Below are 20126 nucleotides of genomic sequence, written 5' to 3' on the forward strand. Positions count from 1 at the left end.
AATTAGGGATAAATATGTTTTAAAAGCAGCTTCAAATGAGTTGTTGCATGGAAAAGAAAAAGAACACAATCCAAACAGATTCTGAGCCTTTATAAACCCTAATCCTGGCTCTTGTGAAGACTCCAGGTCTAAATTTTGGATTTTTAGCAATACACAGCTGTAACAATTTGTAACTGTTGATGTTTGATGTAAAGAACATCTTATTCATGTAGTATTGTGTTCATGTATACACATCAGAATTAAAACGGTGTCCAATTTGTGCAGTCCAAATTGTTGTTTTTGTGGATTTCTATAAGCTGGAGTGACATGAAACCATGTATACAGCATACGTGGTTATACTACATGCTAGTATAATATAGCATACTTAAAAAATGGTCCTCTTTTCCCTTCTATTTCTGAGATCTCCCATGTGGTGCCAGAGCACTATAAATACTTCTCTTGGTACCCACTGGACTCCCTCCTTCTCCTGATATTTATTCAATTTCTTAGTATTTTGATTATTTTGTTGTTGTTTTTAAACTGGGAGGCTGACTTGCCACAAATAAAATGTTACCTTCCAGCACAATTTTAATCCTGATTCAAAAGATTGTCTTTGTGTTTGGGAGATCAGATCTCATCTCTGCCTGATGCTTAAATTCTAGGGCAGGTTACTTTTATTTTATCCTCACCTGTTTGGCTTTTGGAAAATGAGCATTTTGTGACTGACCACACCACCATTCTAAGAGTGGACAAGCTATGGGAGACTTCCTCAAAGTTCCAGAAGTAAAAGTACTTCCTTCCTACTGCCCTCTTAGCTTTTTTGGGAGCCTATGCAGAAACTTTGCCCAGCTTTTTTCCCTGCAAATTACAACTCATGTAAATGATGAAATGAAGTGAGCAGTTTTGTACCAAAAAAGAGGATTCACATGAGCTTTCTTTCCATCCACAGAGATAGCAATTGTGATTATAATGGAAATGTGCTAACAGAAGTGCAGGGACTGGTGTTAGTGTTAGATTCAAGCTCATAATCTTTAAAAAGAAAAAACAGAATATCCTGAAAGCTCAATGGTCCCTTCCTTTTATAAGTGTTATTCTGCTGGCTCCAGGAATTATATAGATGTACTGCTTCTTCTTACTTTGTTTTGTATTTGTTTTCTTTTGCTTTTTAGATCCTACCAAGTGCCATTCCTGTAGGTATCTTTAGTGTTCACCATGTTTTATTGGCTTTTATTCCTTCAGTGTTCCTTTTTCCTATTTTTCCAAAAGACTACATCTCAAAAAATGTGAGCCAGTGTGTGTAAACGTGTGAACAGCTTTTTTCCAAAAACCTAGTTTTGAATAAAATACAAAACTATTGCCTACTAATTTACATTACAACAAATCACAGATTTGCTGTTGCACATTTTAAAAAGCTCCTGTTGAAAAGCACATGGTAAACGGGTTTTAGAATGTTATGTAAGTTCATTTTCACAATTAAGGAACGTTCTCCACCTTCCATATCTCATTTCCCTATGCTGTGACTACAAAAATGACTACATTTAGGCTGTAGTCTTAATGTACTTACTAGCAAGCAAGCCCCATTTGACATAGGAAGACATCTGTCTTAGTAGTCATGCACAGAATTCTGCTGTTCACCCCCCCCCACCCACCTTTCCTCTCACTTAGTGAAAATGTAGAGGAAGCCTGAGTGAACCTTCTATTTTATATTTCCCTGTGCATTCTTCCATGTGCCAGCCTAAGTACAGAAAAGGAAGCATGACCCACTTATGCTGCCTTTCTGTGTCACATTCAAAACCACCACACTTTTCTCTTGGGCTGTTTTCACATATAACGTGCCTGTTTAACATGCTCATAGCAGTGCTTTCCTTGGCTCCATTGACAGATAGCTGAATACAGAAGAGAGCCAATAAAAAATTCCCAATGCATCATGTGTGAAAAATAGCCTCAGTCTCCTTTCCTTGGTTTGCCATTTTTCTTTCGAGCTGTTGCAGTGGTGCTCAAATGCCTGTTGGAGCATGTGTGACCTTCTTTGGAATATCTCTGGATCTGCATGCTTCTGAATTAGTGACTAAGAGAAAGAATATTACTTTGAGTGTGAAAATGTTATGCAACATATTGCAAAAATGGCTTAGAAAATAAAGGTTATTACTTGCATGGGGGAAAAAAGATTAACTCATTTGGAAAGAGGAAGTCCTGATGCTATGGCTTTTTATTTGAAACGTGCTTGTGAACAATCAGTCCTTTATAGGTTTACCCAGCTGACTTGCTACACAGGCAACTGGTGGCTTTTTATTACCATAACATGCTTCATAATAGCATTGCAAATAGACCAAAGGTGGCCCCTCCAAGAAATTCCTAACATGTGCTGCTGAGAACTTCCTCCAACAGAAAGTGGAGAAAGGAAGAAGAGGAACAGCTATTCTTGACTTGATACTAACCTACAGGGAACAAAGTGGCAGCACAGGAACTCTGGGGGAAAGTAGCCATGTCATAACTTGAATTCTTGATTCTAAAGGAAGCAAAAGCCAAATCTAGTAAAACATGTACCCTGGGATTTAGGAAAGCCAATTATAATAAACTCAGAACAATGATAAGTCCCATGGCAAGTGACTCTCATGAGAAAAGGAGTCCAGGATGGATGGGGATTTTTTAAAAGAAGAAAATTCTAAGACAACATTTACAAACAATTCCAACAGGGAAAAATGTAGAAGACGACTGAAGAAGCTCATGTGGCTCACAAAAGGCTTAGAGATTATCTGACAACAAAAAGGACATGTATAGAAACTGGAAGGGTGTCCCAGCTACCAAGGAAGAATACAGGCAGGTAGCACAGAATTACAGGGATGACCTAAGGAAGGCTAAAGATGGGAGTGAACTGAGGCTAGTGAGGGTCACTAAAAGCAACAACAAAAGCCTTCTTCAGATATGTCCAAAGTAAAAGATAGAAGAAAGAAATGGGAGTTCATCTACTCAATGTAGGTGGCAAAATGATAACAGATGACGAAGAAAGGGCAGAAGTGCTCGATTCCTACTTTGGCTTAGTCTTCTCCCCAAAGATCCCTGAACTTCCTGATGAAAATGGAGCACAAGCTGATGGAGCAAGATGGCAGTTCAAGATTGATAGGCAAATGGTCCATGATAGGCAAGGGTCATTTCATTGGACTGAGTGAGTGCAAAGCTGCAGGGATGGACTCCATCCTAGATTCATAAAGGAGCTGATGGATGAACTCTCAGAACCACTGTCTATTATCTGTGATAAATCATGGAGGACAGGGTAAGTGTCAGATGACAGGAGAAAGGCTTATGTTCTCCCTATTTTCAAGAAAGTGGGGAGGAAAGAATCTAGGGACTATAGACCAGTCTGTCTGACATCAATTCCTGGGAGAATTCTGGAGCATATTATACAACAGTCAATCTGCAAGCACTTGAAAGCACTGCAGTGATTACTAGAAGCCAACGTGAATTCCTCAAGAACAAATCCTGCCATACTAATCTGCTTTCATTTTTTCATTGGATTAATCTCTGTTATGGACTGTAGGAATCCTCTGGTCATAATCTATCTTGACTTCAGCAAAGCTTTTGACAAAGTGCCCTATTAACAAAATAGCAAAAATGCTTGATTGAATACTGAAAATAGCTAGATGAAATAATGATTGGGTGGATCCTCAGTTGGCTACACAATTGGACCCAAACAGTGCTCATCAATGGCATCTTTTCAAACTGGGGAGAGGTGAGGTACAGCAGGGTTTGGTCCTGGACCCAGCACTTTTCAATATTTCTATGAATGATTTGGATGACGAAGTGCAGAGAATGACTATCAGATTTGTAGATACTACCAAACTGGCTGGGATAGCTAATACCCTGGAGGACAGAGGGAAGATTCAAGATTGCAGCACTGGTGCATTTTTGCAGTTTTGCTGTGCTAAAACACACCCTTGTGGCTGTGTATTGGGACATATAAAAAGAAAAAGAAAGCACCTGAAGGAGCTAATCTGAATCCCTCAAAAATATCCAGAAGCAGTAGCTCATTAAAGTAGTAGATTGAATGCTACTGAGGCACCCTTAGGGAATAAGGTCCTCTCTTGTCCATGTGTAAGCAGTTGCTTTATTTATTCAGGAAGATAAAGTGTCCACTGCTCCCAAAACTTGAGTGAATAGAGCAAAGGAGAAGGTCTGGAACATACATTTTCTTAAGCAAAAATCCACTACCTTACCATAGTTTGGGGGCGTGTTATTTTGGAAATTTTCTTTCAGGAAATTTCCTTTAAAACAGTTATTTAACTATTGTTCATACATTAGAAATCCATGCAAATTAAATTGCAGAGTTCCTTCATATAAAGTTGTCCATCATTCTAATACGATATATATATCTATATATCTGTGTCCTAGTAATATGGGCAAAATATCCTTCCCTTTCCAGTTTGGGGAATGGGTCGCTTCCTGGCAACAAAAGGAGATGGTGACATCCTTTGTTTTATGCAGCACAAGCATCAGCCCCACACCAATTGCCAACATGTCAAACCTTTTGTGCTTCCCTATTACGTTCAGCATACCAGCAGCTTTCTCAAGACTTTCAGTGGAAGCCTAGGTTTTGAATCATAAATTATCTTCTTTGCACTGGTGTGTTTAAAAAGCCACATTGTAAGAACTGTTCTTTGTAGCAACTATGTTATCAGTGAACAGTATAATTATTTTGCTATGGGTTTTGTTTATATGGCAGGTGTGTGGAGCCTTTACCCTTCTGTTGTTTCTTAAGTTTGTTACTCAAATAATTGCTAAAATACCAAATTGCCAAATGAGGATTATGGTCAGAGTTTGAGTTATGGGGTGGGAGTGGGGGAGGGGATAAGGGTCTTTTTTATAGTGTTTGCATATAAAAGGAAAATTGTGAAGTGAGTATGCCGGCCTCCCTGGCACATATCTCCAATTCAAGAAGAGGTTGCAATTCCAACAATATAGCTAAATTGCATTACCTCCCTAATTCCACTACCAGCCCATTTATTTAGCACTATCATTAAAAGACCTTTTGTTTATATTGTTGCTATTCTCTTGAGAACATAATAACCATTCTCTCCATTTCTCTTGAAGACAAAGGACCCCCTTCTCCATCTTTTTCTAAATGACTACAATACGTTTTTCACTGTGACTCAGACTGGCATAACTCGCTACCTCACTTTACTTCAGCCTGTTGATAGGGAGCTCCAGCAGTTGTACACCTTTTCGGTAAGCAAAGGGGCTGTGGGGGTGGGGCAGGTGGGCAACTGTGTAATGGCTGATGGACTGACAAATATTATATTTGTTGAGATTTAGAATCAGGAGAGATGTTAAGAAAGGCAGTTTATATATCAAGTTGTGACAACCCAGATTCAGGCTGGACATCAGGAAAAGCTTCCTCACTGTCAGAGCAATACGACAGTGGAACCAGCTGCCTGGAGAGGTGGTGGGCTCTCCCACACTAGACACATTCATAAAGAAACTGGACAGCCATCTGAATGGGGTGGTGTAATGTGATGTCCTGCAACAGCAGGAGGTTGGACTCAATGGCCTTCATGGCCCCTTCCAACTCTGCTATTGTTTGATATGCACCGAAATGGAAGGGACCTTGTAGACCTTCCTTGTAGACCATCAAGTTCAACTCCATGCTCCATGCTAGAAAACCAGTGTTGGAGCATAACCAGTAGATAGCTGTCCAGTAAATAGCTGCCTGAGGACTCCCAATGAGAGAGAGCCCACTTTCCTGGATCAACTGTTCTATTGCCAAAGTGTTCTTACCCTTAAGAAGTTTATCCCAGTGTTCTGCCAAATCTGTCATTATGTAATTTAAACCCATTAGATTTAACCCTGCCCTTTGGGGAATTAGAGATCAAGTTGTTGTACTCTAATGGAGTCATTCAGATATCCCTCATGGTAGCCCTTCAGAGTTCTATCATGTTCTCTCTTTATACTTTCTCCTCCAGTTTAAACATACCAAGGTCCTTCAATGTCTCCTGATATGACATGTTCCATACTGCTGGCCATCTTTATTGTATTCCTTGTTAACAGAGTAGATGAAGCCTCATGTCTGAACACAAGCTATCATCATCTTGTTTGAGGTGGTTGTCAGACTTTACGTCTTCTGTGAGATGTGCAGTCATCATTCTGTAGACTTCCCTGGTTGGTTCTTGCTGATATTGAAAGCAGTTAGCAAGATTAAAAACGTATTGTTGCTACTGCATTAGGGATATTGGCCTGCAAGCAACAGTTTAGAGCAGGGGTCTCAAACTCGCGACCCACAGGCCAATTGCCGGGACGGATGGGGCACAGGGGAGGGGCCCTGCAGCCTTCAAAGCACCGGCGGTGCCCGGGCCGGCCTCCGGATGAGCGGCCCACCACCACCACGGTGGTGGAATACTTGATGCGGCCCAGCCTCACCCAGGCTCTATTCCAGCAGCCCCCAGGTAAGTTGAGTTTGAGACCCCTGGTTTAGAGCATCAAAATACCATGGGCTATTTTGCCTATTATACAGGGCAAATCAGGTTTGCAACAGAGTATTTGCAGACAGAGACCTGTAGCTATACTTGTTCCTCTGGGAAAGGTAATGATATGCTGCTTACACATTGATTTATGTAATCCACTCTATAAAAAGTGCTCCAAACAGATTACAAAGTTTTAAAAAATGTGAAAAAGGGTACCCACCACCTGTTGAACTTTTATTTGCATACCTAAACACATTCGATTGGAACCAGATTACACTCACTGAACTTAGTTCCCATTAACGTTAATGGGACTTAAACTGAGTCGTGGTTAACGTTTACTAGAGATCCAACCAATAATATTTGAAGACATCCAAAGAATAACCAAAAAGAAATTGGCTCACCACTAAGTGTTTTCTCAGTATTTTCTTGGATGCAATTTATATGTAAAATGTTTAGTGAGAGGACTTTAAAGGCATTACTAACTAGTAGACTAAGCTTGTTAGGTGAATGAGTTCCTAAAGCTCTTTCTTGTTTTGTTTGTTTGTTTTTGTGACAACAACAATACATAAGTAAAAATAAAAATCAACCTCCATTTTATTTGCACTGGAATGGTTATTTGACTGTACTTTTCTAGAAGATTTCCTCATGTTTTCTTATTTTGTTAAAGATGACAGCTTCTGATGGTGTGCAAGAAAGTCTGCCAGTTACAGTCAATATTGTTGTGATTGATGCAAATGATAACTCTCCAGCCTTCTCCAACATATCATATAATGTCAAGATTTACACAGACATGAGGCCTGGAGAAAGTGTGATCAAGGTAATCATATTGTGAAATATGGCATTCCCTTTTTTTCAGTGTGTTCTTCTGAGAAACCTGTAACAGGTTATATTAAAATAGAAACATTTAGGTAAAACAAAAGTAAGTATTTAGGATACTGAACATTGGCATACTGTAGGGTGTTCTCATTCTGGCTTTTGTTCCAATACCTGATTACAACCTGGGTCAATTGATGACTGATTCTTGCCATCAGCATGGATACTTCTTTTTCTTTGTTCTAGCATAACCCTTCCCCTTTCCAGCTTAACAAGCATATCTCCAGCTACCTGTGAAAGTTCTGTATTGCCAAAATTAGCAGATACCAGGACCAAGCATTGGGATTTGATTACCACCATCAGTTGGTTATACAATCAAATAGATGGGTGTTTAGTCTCATGCAAGGAGAAAATTCTCATGGTACTGAAAATAAAGTATCATCACCAAGAACAGAGTGATTCCAGTTTTTCCGCTTGTTCAAGTTGCCCAAGCTCTCATTCCTAGCTTTTGGGAGTATAACAGTGATCTAACTAAATGCCTTTCCAGAAAACTGAAGATTCTGAGATGTCTGCTTGTTCCTCTATTAGGAGAAACTGATCATAGGCCTCTGGAACTGGGAAAATATTCAGTATGATTCCATTTAGTGTTGTACTAAACTTCTGTGAATCAGCTTTTTACAGTTATATATCATATATTAGTGACTCAACTGCTCCTGTCATTTGGCACATTATTGACTGGTGTTGCATATTAGGAATTGGAGTATACACTGTCTTCACACACTCTTGGATGATAAGCTCACTAACAAACATTAGGGTTATAACCATGTTGCCATCTCCTACCATTGGAAGATGGAGGAAGTTTACAATCATGGATAAGGGCTAGTTGAAACATTTCCGGTTCTTCATTTAAAATAGTACAAAATACAATAGAATACAATAGCAATACTATAAAAAGATCCAGCCAAGAGTAAAAGAAAGGCACCCGCATAATCATGTGAGGCCCTTGAATAACCAGGGAGATCTTTGAAGGCTTCTGCAAAGAGGGCTGTTTTGACCTTGCACTGAAAAGATGGCAAATTTGGTACTGGGTAGGCCACAGCAGGGAGATTAGCTAGTTTAAGTAATAATTCTCCTTTTTTGTATTTTAAAGGGTTTCTTTTGCTCCCTGTAGCTTTCCACACCTTTTTATTATCCTTGCACAAGTGGGTTCCCTCAGCAAGTCTGCATTTTCACCATGATTGGCAAGGACAATGGTCAGAAATACTGGGAGCTGAAGTCCAAAACATCTGGAATGTACTTTCTATGCACCCTTAATCTATTCCTAGGGTATGTGGTTTCCTGCTCATAAAATGTTGCAAGTCTTGGCCTTATTCCCTCTTGTCCAACTTCTTCTAGACCTGAAGCTCCTGAAAACTATGTGAACGAGGCTGGTTCTTCTAACCCAGCCTTTCCCAATCTGGGGGAGATAGGAGGTGTGGTCCAACAAATCCAGAAGATTCCAGATTGGAGAAGGCCTTTCTAACTTTACTGTAAAGGCTGTTCATCCAAATGGCAAAAATAACCCAAATAATAGGAATAAAAATTGAAGGGATACAGGGAGATGGGGGAAGGGGGTACCACAGAAAAGGCCCTCCCTCAGTTGCCCCCCTCTGAGCCTCTTGAGGGGTTGGCCCTTGGATGAAGGCCTCAGAGGTTGAGCCTACTATCCAAATAGATTGGGGCTGGGAGCAGCCCTTCAACAAGTACTGTGGCCCCAAGACATGTAGAGCTTTATAGGTTAAGATCAGGATCTTGAATTGGGCCTGGAAGCATACAGGTAGCCAATGCCAGCAGGCCAGAACCAATCTTATATGATTGGACCTCTGGGTCCCAGTTATGAATGTGGCTGCACATTTTGCACCATTCTGCATTTTGTATTGTACTGAGTGGTTTATGGATACAAGTTAGTCTGCAGTTCCTCATCTCATGTTATTATCTCTATATCATTCTGTTCTGTGATGGCAGGGAATGATATTTGAAGGTTAGGCTTGACGTACATAGTATTTACATAGTGTTTATGGGATCACTTCACTGCAAGTCTCACGTCTTGGGTGGTTATCTGTGTGAGTTTCTTGAATACAAACTATACTGCAGTCATGAGCTGGCAGAGATAGCCCAGTAGCTTTCTTTGGAAGTTCACAGGGCATCTGTATAAACAGACACTGTTATTATCTTTGATCTGGACAAGGGATGTTTCATTCTTTGTGATCCTTGTGAGCTGTTGTCCAAGTCACATAGTTGCTTGGTGTTTCTGCAAAATGACACTTCATCTTAGCATCTGTGTTGGTGTTTCTGGAGTGGAAGGATCAGCTGACAGGATACTGTTGTTGCTTACAGGGTGCCCAAGTGTAGCCACATTCTTCAAGAAAGTTCCTTCCATGCCTCTTATGGGTTCTCTAAAGATATGAGATCTCTCACTCCTTGGGAGGCTTGTAACTTCAGGTTCACTATATGTGGCAGTAATCACACGATCTAACCATTTGGAAGAGCTGTTGCTGATTTTTTAAAAGAACATTTTGTTTAGAGGAAATTTATAATATACTGAAACAAGTCATGCTAAGAATAATAGGTGAGTGGAACACATTGTTTTGTAGTAGGAAACAAAACAATGTTGTGGAGGAATTTGGTGACACATTCCATGGCAAAGCAGAAGACCAACTCATAGGATTTGGTGAAGCCAACCATCTGTTTATTGGAAATAAATACTTCAGGCAACTGATCAGACAGTTGTACAGGTGGACATCACCAGTACAGAAATCAAATAAATTGTGTAATTGAAAGCAGAAGACAGAGAATATGTATTTGCTTTGCCTAAATATAACTTGGAATGAATAGTTAATGGTAATGACCTTGAACTATCAATATGAGAAATCAAAGTAAAACTGAAAAAGATCTGTAACAGAAACAGCACCAATATGCATTTCTGGGGGATTTAAAACTCTTATAAGGAACAAATTTGCATTACTGAACCCAATTGACTGTGAACCAGAAAAAATGTAAATTGAAACCACATTAAGCCAGAGACATTATTAGGAAAGAATGTAAAAACATGGATCCTGTAGTAAAAAAAGAATGACAAATTCTAGAAGGGCTAAAGAAGAAATACTCATAATTGCTAAGGACATAGGAGAAACAAAAGCTAAAGGTGACCGAAATAGAATCAGAATTCTGAATTCAACTTTTCAGTGACTATTATGCAGAGGCAAATAGAATCATTACAATGTTCAATGCAAAGAAATAGAAGATAACTACAAAAGGAGAAAAACAAGAAACCTTTTTCAGAAGATCCAAGAAATCAAAGGGAAATTCAACCTAGATTAGGAATGCTGAAAGACCAACAGGGGAACATACTATGTGACCAGGACAGAATATAGTGCATGAGGAAACAATATAGAAAAGAACTATACAAAAGAGAAAATGATTAGAGGCTCCTTTGAAGAGGAATCTTATGAGGACATTTCTGCAATATTGGAAGTGAAGTGAAAGCTATTCTGAATCACTTGGAAGGAACACCCACAGTAGAGAGTGTACTGATAGAACTATGTCAAACCACAAAGACGGAATTGGTCCAAAAACTAACAAGATTATCCTGACAAATATGGACAACAAATCAAATGTTCTGGAACACAAAAAGTTGCAGCAACTAAGGACAATTGCCGTATCTTCCCATGCTAGCAAAGTGATACTCCAGGTGTTGCAACAAAGAATTTTACCCTGTATGGGAAATGTCTGATGTTCAAGCTGGGTCCTGAAAACAATAGAAGAATCTTAGAGTTGGAAGGAGCTGAAAAGGCTATTGGGTCTAACCCCCTGCTCAATGCGAGACTCGGGTCTCCCATCCAGATTCTAAACAGGCCTGAACCTGCTTGACATCCAAGATTAGGTGAGATCAGGCACTTCGGCTTATACAGAAGCTATGGAAGAAGCATAAGGAAGAGGCACGCTAGATCATATTGCAAATATATGTTGACTACTGGAGCAGACCAAACAATTTCAGAAGATCCATCTGTGCTTTGTAGATTATCACAAAGACTTTGTCTGAGAAGCTATTTACGGTCCTGAAAGAAATGGATATGCCTCAGCACTTGATTGTCCTTATGCAAGGTGTATCATAAACAAGAAACTGCTGTTAGGACAGAATATTGAAAAACAGGTTTTTTTTCCCTATAGGCAAAAGTGGGAGACATGAGTGAATTTTATCTCCCTATCTGTTCAATCTGTACACAGAACATCACATTAAAAAGCTGGATTTGGATCAGAGGAAGAAGGAATGAAAACTGGCAGAAGATGCATCAATAATTTAATATATGCAGATGATATTACTGGCAGAAAGCAGCAATGAATTGAAACAACTACTGAATAAAGAGAAAAGAGGAAGTGCAAAAGCAGGACTGCATTTGAACATCAAGAAAACAAAAAAAATTGACTATAGACTAATTACAAAACTTTACTGTCAGCAGTAAAGAAGCTAAAATCATGAAAGCATTTCCATATCTTGGCTCAGTCATCAATTCAGATGAAAACTGCAGCCAGAAAATTTGAAAAAGTCTGAGACTTGGAAGGGCAGCAATGAGGGAACTGGGAAAGATCATCAGGTGTAAGGATGTTTCATTGGAGATCAAGGCCAAGATCATCCACACTATTGTATTCCTGATCACTGTATCCATATAAAGTGGATGTGTGAAGGGTAGACAGTGAATAAAGCTGACAGGAAATAACTGGTGCATTTGAAACATGGGGGTCCTAAATCCAATCAAGCCAGAAGTTTCAATGGAAGCAAACGATGAAGTTTCCAACATGAAGAGCTGTCAAGGTCAGGTCATTTTGGAGAGCTTTCATTCATAGGGTCACCATAAGTTGGAAATAACTTGATGGCAGTAAGAGCAGTGATACTTTATAATTCATTCCTATCGTGTTCCATAAAGTAGAAAACAATAAGCATGTTGTGTTACAATGAAAAATGAGAAGTGACATTTTTCACTGTGAAAAGTCAGCTATCCTTGTTTTCAACAAGTCAGGTAAAATCCGTAGCGAGAGAAAGTTCTTTTCTTGTTATTGTTTCTGTTGCTTGTGCTGGCCTTCATAGGAAGAAAAATGTGCATGGATCAACTTTTAGTGGCTTGTATAGAATATTGCTTAGGATAACTGAGGATTTGCACTAGTATTCTGCACTGTGAGACGTTACCTTGTATTAACTGCTTCAGTACTACTGTCCAATACACTGCAGAATCAAACCCTTCATACATTCCCCCTCCAGCCAGAGATCTTTTAAGCATTGCTCACTGCAATTATATATTTAAGTGAATGCAGAGTTTCATACGGGTATCTGTGCTTTGTTGTAATTGGCCTGCTAATTCTTTTAAGTATCTTTGGAGGTAACAGTTCAAATTTCTACTTATGTGAATGTCATTATCTTAATCTACCAAAGAATAGTTCTCTAGTATTGTTCATTTTCTCATTGCTATCATTCAAATAAATGAAAATGTAGTCTCTGATTTTAGATAAGTCCAAGTGGAAAACCTTTCACATGTGATGCTTCATTGTGAATTAGATTAGCTAATGGGCCAACCTGGAATCAAGGCTTGAAACAATGTACATTTTTTTTACTCAAAACAGGACTTTCAGGTAAAGGGTTGCAACATGAGCCCACACCGCTCTTTTGCTCCTGTACTTGGTACCCTTTAAAACAGGGGTACATAACTTCGGGTCTAGAGGTCAAATATGACCTGGTAGGGGTGCCTGTCTACCCTGACCTTTTCCCTAGATGGCAATGCCCCCTTCCCCTTTCCCCCAACTACCATTATGAGCAGGTCTCTCCCCTCTTTCCTTCTCCAGCAGACTCAAATGAAACCTTAGAAGCACAGTTCTTTGTATTAAAACTGGTTACAGTTGAATCATCTTGCAGGCTAGATGGTAGGAAAGCCAGACACCCTCTAACTGGTCTGCTCATTACACCTGTCGTTTCCTGGCTGGATCAAGGAACTCTCCCTGTGTTCCCCCAGCCTTAATAGCCTTCCTCCATTCTCAAGGTGGGCAGATTCTCATGCTCTGCCTGAGAAACTTCAGCAGGTATTCTTGAAACTGTCAGATCCTCTGTCCCACTTGGTCCTCCTCTTCCTTCTCAGAATTGTAAAGTGCAAGAGACACCCCTCCTTACTGGCCATAAAAGCATTTAGCTAAAATAGGCTGGTATTTTGTCTTTCAGTCCTGCCAACTGCTGGAATGAGCTTCCTGAGAGCTTAACTAAAATGTATTTTGACCCTCAGTCTGAAAGGAGTCCAGCATCCCTGCTCCAAAAAGTGGGATCACTTTGACTCCTCATTGTGGTCTTGCATCATGCTCATAACTTGTACCAGCATGTATTATTGGTGTATTTGATCAAGATGTATCTCAGGCAAGGAGACATTTGGAGCTGATAGCTTGTTCTTATTATCAGTGCTTTACTCTTGGAAAACCATGAACATATCTGAAGTGAAACAAAGAGTCACTGTATCTTCTTAGTAGTCTTCTGTTAAAGTGCAGCACTTAAACAGAAGAGAGTTAAGACATTTGGCCAGTAAGGTGGATTACCCCGACACCAGAAATAATTGTCAGTTACCTGAACTGATTAGCTGTCAAGAGGTCACAAGTGCTGGTCGTTCAGCTTACTGACTGATATGAGAGATAAGGTTACTTTGCCATACAAATGGAAAGAAATATACTATTGAGCAAAGGGATTCATTTCTGAGGTCAGTCTGTGGATGAAAAATGAAAGCTTTCATATAAATGCTAGCAGAGCAGTACCAACAACATCAGCAGATGGGGAGGAAATGTATATGCTCATTGCTGGTGCTGAAAGTAGAAAATCACTCTCATTTTATAATTTGGCTGATTTCAAGCCTTTTCAAGTAATGAGCACAACAATCATATTTTTAGTATTTCTACAGATGTTATCTCACTAATCCCTATAAAATCCTATTAGATCAACACTGAATAGCCTTGAACCAAGAGTAAGTAACTGGTGGCCAGCAAGATTAGAGGTCCCCAATTTTTTTACATCTGTAGGTACATTTGGAAATTTTAAAAACTGGTCTGAGCACCACTGTGAAATGGTTTCCACACAAAAAAGGTCTAGTCACATAGAAGCTACTGTGGGGACCTGGTTAATCCAAGACAAGGATTTCACCTGACAAAATTCCACAGCTTGAATTTTTATTCTAGTATTTCGATATACATTCCTCCAAGTGGAAGTAATTCTTTTTCTAAAGTGTCAGCCCCTGGAGTGTAGGTGGGTTTTTGAGGTATTGTGGTTTAGATGAGTCTATCCATTTTTGTTACATATTAAAAGGTTTAGGGAACAATCCTGTGGCTGCTAGACTAAATCTAGCTGGCAATAGGAGAATATGGAACCCTAATTCCAACTTGAGAAACTTTCTTCGAGGTCAGAACTGGGACTTTGATTTCAGAGAACTGTATCCCACCTGAAGAGAGGGAGCCCAGCTGCCTCAGATTTCAGTCTTCCCATTTGGATTCTTCCAATGTAGAGGAGGAGGCAGAGGGGAAGAGGTGTGCAGATGGCTTTGCAGATGCAAGGTTAGAAAGTGAAGATATGCAAACAGAAAATGTTAAGCAGCCCACTTGGAAAAGGAAGAAGACACTTCAGAGCAGTATTGGGGGACACTTTTAGGGGGAGTTCCTTGACCCTGTAAAGAGACAACAGGTGACATGAGCACTTGAATTAAGAATAGTCCAACATTCCCACAATCTGGCCATTAAGCGGCAGGAGTCACTCTTAAGAGAGAGGCAGGGCCTTTCTGAAAGGGAGGTAAGGGTGATATGTTTCACTTTAGATTCAAATCTTCACATGGGCAGATGCTACTCCCACTTTGGTTTATGTTGTTTGTAAACTGTAGAACTCAAAGGCTCTGCTTCAAAGGTTTTGTTTGAGTCTGTTGGAGAAGGGAAATGATAGGAACAATCTGCTGATGACAGCACCTTCACAGACTGCAAAGAAGAAACTGTACTGTTACAGCTCCAAGTTTGCAAGAGCAGCCTCAGAGATAGATTTCTGTGGCCATTCCAGAGGCTGGTGAGAGAAGGAGACAGGTGATGCCAGCATATTTGGTAACATGGTGGCACATTAGCCTTTTCTTCTCATGTTACATGGCAAAATACTTAAGTGACTGAAATTTGACATCTAAGTGTTTTGCAAGGCAGAAGAAACATGAGGTGACCTGCACGTCTACACTTCTGACTTTGATAAGGTGCCAGTAATTGTCTGAGTTTGGAGTGTTATGAGCAGCCTTAGTGAATTACACTACCCAGTATAAACTTTATGAATTCTGATTGTTATCCTAAACAGAGTAACATATAGAGTAAGCTCCATTAAATACAACTTATTTATATAGGATTTGGCTGTACATCTCTTAAATAAGAAACTCCACCGGGTTTTGATTGGGTAGAGGTTTTATCTCAAATATAATCATCCAAATCTTGAGAGACATCCTTGAAAACTCTGCATTCCTTTTCAATAGCTTTGCCTTCTAATTGCTTAAGAAACTTATAAGGGCACTTGCCTCCTTTGAGATGATAATCAGCTATGGTAACTTCAAAAGAAAAATGGCCTAGGTCAGTCATGATTAGATTGTGAAACCAGATATTCCAACAAAATGAAGTAGGTTAGAAAAAGAGCACTGACCTTAGTGCATTTGTGCAGTTAGACAATAATTCATGATGAAAGGCTTCTTCTATGCACTAATTGAGTTACATTATTGAAATAATAAAACATTTAATTTGTGTAACATTTAGTTGTCTTGCAAAAATGACAGTTCCTATTCCAGTACATTATCTGCAGTGGTTATAATGTGTCAAACCAGATGGTGTTAAAGCTTTAGAAGATAAATGTTGGTAAAACCATTAGTGCATCAGTAAAACTATTAGTGAAAGTATCATATGGCATTTGCAATAGCTAGGGTTGGTTCCAGGACTTTGGGCTGCTTGAGAAATGTACCCATGGCTCTCTTTACCAGAAGGAAACATATGCAGACCCAGAATACTCTGACACTGCCTCTGACCCTTTTGGATGCAGTGAGTAAAAACAAAATATTGTCTCAGCTAATACAATGAGCCCTCTGTTCATCTTGAAGCCCCTGCAGTTTTCTGCTTTAGAACTCATGATAATCCAAATGACCTTACTGGCACCTCCTTCCATTTGTTCAAATTTCTATTATCTTTTTAAAATCATATTCAACTATATATATTACTGTGATGCATTATTTGCATACACCATTTACGCTTGCCATTTGTGCACATGGATCTGATCACTCAAGCAGAGACAGTTTGTTGACTAGCTACTGGTATATTTGTTATGTGAATTTAGTGTCCAGGCTTCAGGAGGTAGGGGAAGGATTAACTCAGGAAAGAATAAAATGCTGGTAATACCAGGAGACAGCCTTGTGGGGATCAGGCAGCAAAGGCCTGGGAGAAATTTTCAACTCCCCATTGGTTAGAGAGGTGAAACTTCTCAGTTGGCCTCAATGCCACAGGACTTAATCAGTGACGACAAACTGATGGCCAGCACCTGAAGTTAATGGGTGAACGTCTCCCCCGCCCCCCACTGGGAATTAGGGGATCACTCCATGGTCAGTTGACCAAGGCTGGGAGGAAATAAAGCTGTAAGGATTGAGAAGTGTTTTGTTCCTCTCTTTGCGGGGGGCGGGGTGGGGGAGGTTCCATTCTGCTGTTGATTTGCTGTGCTGGTGACTGCTATGGGATGTTGCATTTGCTGTGCTGTTAGAAGGTAGAATTACTTTTATAACCTTTTAATAAAGTTGTTTGTTTCCCTAAGCTTGAGTTTGTCATGTGCTGAATTCAGCGGCCGGTCCATTGACTCTGGGCCAGGGATTTCTGGATAGGAGTTAGCCCAGTTGGCCAGGGGAGTGGGGAATCCCAGCTGGCTTTCTGTTACATTTTTCCACAACAACAACAACGGACAGTATGATCAGCAAAACCAGTGTTGCCGACTTCATAATTGAAGCTGAACTATATGAATTCATCTGTTCAATAGATATTCAAGTAGAAAGGCTTTTATCTCTGGCCTCGGTAGTGCCTGGGTCAGTCTGAGTTAAATCCAGCTCTGTGTGACCTGGAGTCGCAGCAGGGCACTGTTGCTTTTTCAGACTAGAAATTGTTAGCTATTTGAACTGCAGAATAGTGAGAGAAATAGGCAGGCTTGATTTATTCATTGGTTGACTGGTTACAGCCAACTGAATTCTAGGTTTTTCCCTCTCCGAGTGTTATCTTAACGGTAACCTCTAGAACTGCAATTTTCAGTCTTGTGATTCCATTCAGTAGTTTCCCCATCTTCTTTTATGCTTTTTTGTAATGGCTAAGCTCTTCAGGATGTGGAGAGGGTTATATTTTCTTCATTTTCCCCTTGTACTTGACCTCTGTCTGGAAAAGAAGTTGAAATGGATTCATCTTTCTGGAAGAATGCATTGAGGATGAAACCTCTGGTCTAGCCACATCCTTCACACTCATCTCTCTGTGTTATAAGTTCTTCCCTGTTGCTTCTTATATCTTTGGATGCACCTGATTTTCTTCCATAGTTCCTCTGTCTTTTCTACACCAGTGCTTCCTCCTTGCCTTCCATTCACTTCTTAAACTAAACCAAATAGCAAGCTACTTAAGAAAAATAGATAAAATATTAGATCATACTTCTTCATGCTTTACAGATACTTTCTTTGGGACTCAGTCATGTTGAAGTCAGTGGGGTGAAGCTCTGCTTAGATTGAGGATTGGACTGTGGTTCTGTGGTCAGCATGAAATTGACCATGAAGATAAATGCATTCACCGGCATAAGGAAATCAGCAGCAGATGAGAGAAGGTGGAAATTAAGACAATTATGCAGAATCTGGCTTCTGCTTATGTATTTACATTCCCCAAAAGTACTTATTTCTGTGAAGGACATACCTATCTAAAATAAAATGTCCACACAAAAGTAATAGCATTCCAATTTCTCTGGCCCAGTTTTCAACTAATTTGCAAAACAGAAGTGTGCCTGCTGACCTCTAATTTAGAAGCCTCTTTATATTTTTTCTAAGCATGAGAAGAAAGTGAAAACCTTTTGCATATATGCAAAATTGTGTTTGAGAAACTGATATTTTAGTATTTCAAGCACTGTTAAGAAAAATGTGGATGGGCAAGGACATGATCCAAAGTTTGAAATGAATAGTGGGAATGGAAAAGGGTGGATACAAACTGGATGCACAAAGCTAGTTTTGCAAGATCTGATTATAATTACATGAGATATCTCAGGATACATCTTCATGGAGATTTTGAGTGGCAACAAAATGACCAGATCTTCTTTATATTAAGAGTTCACAAACCTCTAAAGTTTGTTTGTTTATTTATTTAAAGTATTTATATGCCGTCCTGTCGTGAAAGCCTCAGGATGGCTCACATAGATAAAATACAATAAAATATAACATAGATAAAATTATCGACCCACACTGGCTACAATAAAAACATATAAGTCATGATATTAAAACTTATTAAAATATTGCTGAAATAAAAAGGTCTTCGCCTGGTGCCGAAAAACAAATAACTACAGCGCCAGGCGGACCTCTCTGGGGAGCACATTCCATAGGCGGGGCGCCACTGCAGAGAAAGCCCTCCTCCGGGTACTTTGCCTCCTAATGTCTTTCATGGAGGATTCCCAGAGGAGGGCCTCTGCTGCCGATCTCAGGGGGTAGGAGGGCAAATATGGAAGAAGGTGTTCCTTAAGGTATCCAGGTCCCTTCTATTTCTTCCAGAGATCAAAGTGTGAGAAAACCTCTATAATCTTTTGTATACTCTTTCCTTTCTTGTGGGGGAGGAGACTAACTCCTCATGGGCCTATGAGCAATGCCTCTGTTTAACTATACCCATGACGAGGCAGACTGGAAGTTTATATGAGCCTTGTTGGAGAACAAACACCAGAAGACAACAAGCTGGAATGCTGGTCCCTGTAAATCCATCAAGTCTAGTAAGGCCTCCCAATGGTTTCAGAGCATGCAAACTGGTTTCAGGGTATGGGGTTCCTTTGGTAGAATCCATAGAAACCTAAGCGGAAGGTGAACAATGGTTGCAGCCATTGCTTTGAGACGGAAGCCTGCCAGTTCAATTCAGCCCAATTCAAAATGTGCATTTAAAGCCCTTAACAGCATGGGACCCCAGTTTATTTTTAAGAAAACATTTTTTTTTAAAGTATCAGAATAGATACAGTCTGAAAGGGCTACTGCAAACATTCTACGTTCTGTTTTACAATGTACATCCCTTTTTCCCATTATAAAAACAATCAGAGCATAATAACAAGAAATATAACATGTTTATAGACAAAAAAGAATATCCATATCCATAGAGGATGCTCACACTAAGTAAGATTGTCCTTATTTCCAAATTTGTGCAGATGATGATAGCAGTTTACATTCATTATTCATCCTGTTTGCAAAATATATTAAGGGTTGTCATCAGGTTGCTCTTTTATTGATCAATACCTTACTTTTCTTTACTGCCCAATAGTAGATGCTCTCTGGACAGTTCACAACATTTGTGAAAATACAACATGATAAAATACAACATAAAAGTTAATTTAGGCAGTGCCCTGTAGAGCAGTTGTTCCTTTTTTACCAGTCTGGCCCACCTCCTCTGTAGCCTGGCAAAATTACTCAACAATAACCCATGGTTGAAAGTTTGCATATCAGAATAACTCATTGTTTAAGTAACCCAGAATTCACAACTAATGTGTTGTTTGTGGTTAATAAACTATGGTTTGTGTGCCTGCATTTACACATCACAGCAGCCCAGAAATCAGCAATCTAT

General features: G+C 39.7%; 1 protein-coding gene across 1 annotated transcript in view; it reads left to right on the forward strand.

Moving 5' to 3' along the window:
• The window catches only part of PCDH15 (protocadherin related 15), a 405567-nt gene that overhangs the window by 198566 nt on the left and 186875 nt on the right, over positions 1–20126 (forward strand). Inside the window, exons 13-14 of the mRNA XM_044420577.1 lie at positions 5068–5202; positions 7102–7251. Coding sequence (XP_044276512.1) covers positions 5068–5202; positions 7102–7251 — 285 coding nt within the window. The remainder of the gene's footprint in view (positions 1–5067; positions 5203–7101; positions 7252–20126) is intronic.

The sequence above is a fragment of the Varanus komodoensis genome, unplaced genomic scaffold (genome assembly GCF_004798865.1).
Source record: "Varanus komodoensis strain SLA01 unplaced genomic scaffold, ASM479886v1 scaffold11, whole genome shotgun sequence".
NCBI classification, from domain to species: domain Eukaryota; kingdom Metazoa; phylum Chordata; class Lepidosauria; order Squamata; family Varanidae; genus Varanus; species Varanus komodoensis.